Genomic DNA, 5,989 nt, shown 5'->3' with positions numbered 1-5,989 from the left:
GTGTGGAAACCTGTTTCTCAGCACACAGGAGGTCCAGGAATAAGGCCCCAGGTGGTGAAACAGAGCCAGGATGCAACCACTACCCTGGAGTGGGGAGGGAGGCATGCACCGGGGCCCAAATGCCGTCCTATGTCCATCCTCCTGGCTCCGGCAGCTCCCATCTCCCCTTTAGCAGAGGAGGAGGCACAGGCATGAGGAGGCCCTGTTAGGAAATTTGGCCGTGTGACCCCAAAGCCCATGATGGACCCTCCCTGGCAGGTGCCTGAATTTTTAGACCCCAGGATGCCAGAACAGGGCACCGTCTTTGTCTTAGGTCTTGACAAAAGACTCAGCCTTCCCCAGAGGAAAGGCCGGATGGGGACTGAATCTACCTGCGGATCCACTTAACTATTGTACCTTAAAACAAAAAAAATTTGTAATATATATATATAGAGAGAGAGAGAGAGACTGAGTCTCGCAGTCTCGCCCAGGCTGGAGTGCAGTGGCGCCATCTCGGCTCACTGCAAGCTCCACCTCCGGGGTTCACATCATTCTCCTGCCTCAGCCTCCAGAGGACCTGGGATTACAGGCGCCCACCACCATGCCCGGCTAATTTTTTTGTATTTTTGGTAGAGACGGGGCTTCACCGTGTTACCCAGGATGGTCTCGATCTCCTGACCTCGTGATCCGCCCGTCTCAGCCTCCCAAAGTGCTGGGATTATAGGCTTGAGCCACCACGCCCCGCTAAAGGCATTCTTAAATCACAAACAATAGCATGGGTGATCTGTGCCTTAAGGACATGCTCCTGCTGCAGATAACTAGCCCAACCCATCCCTTTATTTTGGCCCATCCCTTTATTTCCCATAAGTAATACTTTTAGTTAATCTATAATCTATAGAAACAATGCTTATCACTGACTTACTGTTAATAAATACATGGGTAAATCTCTGTTTGGGGCTCTCAGCTCTGCAGGCTGTGAGACCCCTGATTTCCCACTCCACACCTCTTTATTTCTGTGTGTGTGTCTTTAATTCCTCTAGCAACACTGGTTTAGGGTTTCCCTGACCGAGCTGGTCTCAGCAGGGTCTTTTGTTTGTTTGTTTGTTTTTGAGACAGAGTCTGGCTCTGTTACCCAGGCTGGAGTGCAGTGGCCTGATCTCTGTGCACTGCAACCTCTGCCTCCCAGGTTCAAGCTATCCTCCCATCTCAGCCTCCCGAGTGGCGAGTAGCTGGGACCACAGGCACATGCCACCAGGTCTGGCTAATTTTTTTTTTTTCTGCATTTTTAGTAGAGACAGGGTTTCACCTTGTTGCCCAGGCTGGTCTTGAACTCCTTATCTCAAGTGACCTGCCTGCTTCAGCCTCCAAAATGCAGAGATTACAGATGTAAGCCACCACACCTGGCCCCATCTTTTGGTCTTAGTCTAAGCAAATAAGCCATAAAGCAATGAAAATATTACACAATGAAAAACACTGTGGAGGTGATGAAAAAACATACCTTTAAAATATATATATATATATATTACTGTTCATGTGATAGGAGAATACTGGCAGAGCATAAACATTTGCTGCAAGCCTATTATGTGCCAGGTGATTGTCTTAGTCACTTTTGTCCATCGGGGTCCTGGTGAAGACTCTCATCGTGGCTTGCAGATGGACAGTTTCTCTCTGTGTGCTCATAAGGCAGTGAGAAAGGAGAGCTCTTTCTTCTTATGAGGTTATTAATCCCAACATGAGGGCCCTATCCTCATGACCTCATCTAACACTAATTACCTCCCAAAGACCCCATCTTCAAATACTAACACACTGAGGGGGTTAGGGCTTCAATGCATGAACTTGGGAGGGACACAATTCAGTCTATAGCAGTAATTAAGAACAGCAACAAGTAAAACTGGGTGTGTAGTATATGCCAGGCACTGTACTAGGCACTTAGGCAAGCCTGAGAGAAAATCTCCACAGAAAGGAAAAAGGAAAGCTGAATTTCCCAGGGTCTCCTCCAGAGGAAGGTTGTGCTGTTCTTTACCCAAATCATCTTGAAAGCCCACTGTGTCCTAAAGCTGATGGAGTACAGAATGGAAGAGCTGACCCAGTTTTGCCTCAACTAAATACATCTACATGGTTCACTATCATTATAACCATGCTTCCCACACTATATATCATTATACAATTAAAACTACTAAATACAAATTATCCATCTCCACCACAAAAATTATCTAAGACACAAATCCACAACAACCCCTGACAACTAAAATGAACGAAAATTTATTTACCCCAGGGCTCAGCTCCAAGACTTACCTCTCTCCCAGGCTGCAGCTCCAGTAAAGACCCACTAAAAATCAAATGTTAAACGTTCTTCTCAACCTATGAATTCAAGGAGTATCTTATAACTTAAACACACTACATACTTATAACATACCAGGAACTATTTGAGGAACTGGGATATGACCTCTGCCCTCTCAAGTCTATTGGAGAGACACGTAAATGCCACCAACTGCTGAGTAAAACATATGGGGAGAGCGTTTCTACCCCCGAGCAAGAGTACAGAATCAGCCTGCCTAACACAGGACCTGATATGAACTACATGCTCAGTGAAACATTTGTGGTGATGACAACTGAATGAGAAATGTTTGCAGAGTGTCAACAGAAACTCTCAGAGAACTCAAGCAGAGGGAAAATGATCATTTCCTCCTTTCTCTAGCTACATGCTAGGCCCACATTGTTCCAGAATTACTAGAGAGTCAAAAATAACTCCTTTTCCCATTTTCAGACAGCAGGATGTCCTCTCTTAAAACTTACCCAGGAATTACTTAGTGAATATTTCCTATTGTAGATATCACCCACTCCCTAAAGTGGAAATGTCACTTAAAGAAAATCAGACTAAATAAGATGATTTAAAGTTTTATTGAGTAAGCTTCACAAATGGGCATTTTGATTGACATATCCAGGTGCTCATTACAAATCAGACAACCAAAGCTTCATTTTAAAAGTTAAAGCAATCTTGCTGCTCATAAAATATTTTTTAAGCCTTAAATCTGTTCCTAACCAACATTAAATTTCATTTGGCGATATCTATTTATCCATTGCTAGATACCTCCTTTTCAGAAAGAACCTAAGGTACTGTTTTATTCCCATTACAAAGCTCCATCTAAACCACCACAATGATTCATGGAAAGAACATCAGACTTAGCACCAAAAAATTTGTTCAAATCAAGATAGTAACACTTCCTAGCTATATGTCCTAGAGGAAATCAAAATGTTTCTAACCTTAGTTTCCTCATTAGCAAAATAAGGATAACAATGTTGACCTTAAAGGATTGTTTTGAAAATTAAATAAAATAAAATATGCAGATGTAATGTATACATTATAAAGCACCAGAAAATGTAAGACAGTATTATTATTCATGTACGAAGATGGTTCATTCATTATTCAATGCATATTTATTGAACATTCCCACTTGGCAGACTTTTTGCTTGGCAGTGAAGATACAAAGTCAAGAAAAGATAGCCATCACCCGTAAGGAGCCTACATTCCAGTGGAGGAACCAAAACTAAAAGGCGGAGGAAAGCTCTGGGTGCTTGGGAGCCAGAAAGAGCTCCTAGACTGGGTATGGGAAGTGAGGGAGGCCTGGGAGCCTCCTGAGGGGCTGACACCAGAAGGAACTCCATCGCTACAGATCCAGCAAGAGTAAACAAATCTGAGTCCCTCCTCTGCGGGGTGGTCCACACACTCCACAGTCCTGGGCCCTAAGATAGTTCAAAAGCATCCCAACCCCTTAAGGCAGACTTTCTCAACCTCAGTACCATTGATATTTGGTCTGGATAATTCTTTGTTGCAGGGGCTCTCCTGTGCAAGTTAGGTTTGGCAGCATCCCTGGTCTTGACTCACTAAATGCCATAGCATGCGCCCCACAAAGCTATGACACCAAAAACTTCTTCAGACACTGCTAAATGCTCTCTGCAGTGCAAAATTGCCCCCTAGTTGAGAACTACTGCCTAAGGTCATGGAAAACCAATGCAGTTGGTTCTGGAAGGAGTGGAATTCATACACCTAGTGCCCAGACTTATACTAGATGCTCAATAAATACTGAATGAATGAACGAGTGAATGAGCTTCCTGGAGCCCCTATATATGTTTTGGGACTCATCTGGAAGAGCCCTGGAAGGATAGTTAAGTTTTAAGGTGCCCAAATGAGAGGTACCAATAACACCATGTCCATTTATAAAGTGCTAGGTATAAATTGAATAATCTTGGGCCAGTAGCTCACACTCTCTGAGTCTCAGAGTCCTCAGTTCTTAAATGGGGATGATAATCCCTGTGTTGCAAGATCATGGCATGGGGAAAATTAAATGAGAGAATTGTAACATATGCAGCACTAGGGGTCAAGGCACTCATTCTTTTGGTGCAATTGACAAAAGGAATCTTAGCAGAATGTCGTCCCAGTTAGTGGGTAAAGCTTATGGACTAGTGTAGTCTGGGCATATACTGCTTTTGTTATAGACATAGGGAATACACAATGCCAGGGATTGACATATCAGCTATGCAACTCATCCCTCACAAGCAACCTGGTGAGTTAAAAGGCCCAGAACGTTGTGACTTGCCAAGGACTCTACAGCAATAAGTAGTTCCCTGAACTCCAACAAATCAGTTCATCAGCACCCAGGGCTGGCCAACCCACTGGCCCCACCAGCTCCATCTCACTGAGGCTTGTTTGAACTGTGGGTTTGGGGGAAATGCTTTCTATATTCTGTGTTCTGTAGTTTTGTATAGACATAGATCACCAGATCTGGAAATGTCTTCTGAAAATACCGGGAAGGGTCTCCAATTTTTAATTTCATCCTGAAATAAAACACAGATGGTTCAGCATGCTTGCCCCAAATTATTCTTCCCCACTTCACAGCATATGGCCCTGAAGATCTCTGCTCGCTTGATTTCTATTGCAGAATGAATAAAGACTTTGGAATCTGACAGAGCAAGACTCCTCCCCTGACTCTTCAACTAATTGTACAACCTTTGGCCACAATCTTTCTGCACTTTAGATTGTTCATTCATAAAATGGAAATAGTGCAATGCCACAATCCTCTACCTATAATTCCAAAATCTAGAAGAGCCCTGAACTGCGAGACTTTTTTGTGAGTTTGCAGCTAACATTTTTGTCAGCAAAAGTTGATCTAACTAATGTGGGCTATTTTTAGACGTATGTAACTCTACATTCACTTTATCTAGCCGTCCAGTCTCCTGTGTTACTTCACAGAAGGGAGTCACTAGCTCCTGTTCAATTTGTTTTACCACTTATCCAACAAAAAAATAACAAAGAAGACGAAAGCCTGCTGGACATGTCCCTCATTAATTGTAAGGCCACAGTGATAGCCCTTTTACACACAGAGGGAAGGAATTACTTTTCTTTCATCAAAATAAATTTTCTTTTTTTCATCATAGATATAAACTTAGAATTGGATTTTTTAAATTGTTCTCATTTCACATATAATTTGTAGGAATGAAAGCAATACTTACTTTTTATGCTTTTCTTCATCAATGTGTTCTCCCAAATTCCGGATGAACTTTAGCAGATCACCCACAGTGTTCTGGTAGAAATTGCCTGTTTTTTTATAAAACTCATTCATTTTTTTCATAACATCTTCATTAACCTAAAAAAAACACACACACACAAAAATGTGGTAGCAACACAAAATAAATCCTGGTGGAATATTCATACCAAAAGGCAAAATATAAATTTGAATATATTCATATATTCTATAATTACCAACTAATTAATAAAGCAAAATAATTTTAAAAGGGAAGTAAATGCTGTATACCAAAATGCTAACTATAATTGTGTCTGGGCCAGGCGCGGTGGCTCACATCTGTAGTCCCAGCACTTTGAGAGGTCGAAATGGGCAGATTACCTGAGGTCAGGAGTTTGAGACCAGCCTGGCCAACATAGTGAAACCTCATTTCTACTAAAAATACAAAAATTAGCTGGGCATGGTGGCGCCGCCTGTAATCCCAGCTA

General features: G+C 42.3%; 1 protein-coding gene across 1 annotated transcript in view; it reads right to left on the bottom strand.

Annotated features, from left to right (window-relative positions):
* Positions 1-2,861: 2,861 nt before the first annotated feature.
* Positions 2,862-5,989, bottom strand: part of RNASEL (ribonuclease L (2',5'-oligoisoadenylate synthetase-dependent)) — a 16,117-nt gene continuing 12,989 nt past the window's right edge. The window contains exons 6-7 of the mRNA XM_011942117.1: positions 5,491-5,624; positions 2,862-4,815 (exon numbers count right to left, since the gene is read on the bottom strand). Of these exons, the coding sequence (XP_011797507.1) occupies positions 4,674-4,815; positions 5,491-5,624 (276 nt within the window). The 3' untranslated portion in view covers positions 2,862-4,673. The remainder of the gene's footprint in view (positions 4,816-5,490; positions 5,625-5,989) is intronic.

The sequence above is a fragment of the Colobus angolensis genome, unplaced genomic scaffold (genome assembly GCF_000951035.1).
Source record: "Colobus angolensis palliatus isolate OR3802 unplaced genomic scaffold, Cang.pa_1.0 Scaffold206, whole genome shotgun sequence".
Taxonomy (NCBI): Eukaryota; Metazoa; Chordata; class Mammalia; order Primates; family Cercopithecidae; genus Colobus; species Colobus angolensis.
Note: the sequence above shows the minus strand (reverse complement) of the source record. Positions and strands in the feature narration are given on the sequence as shown.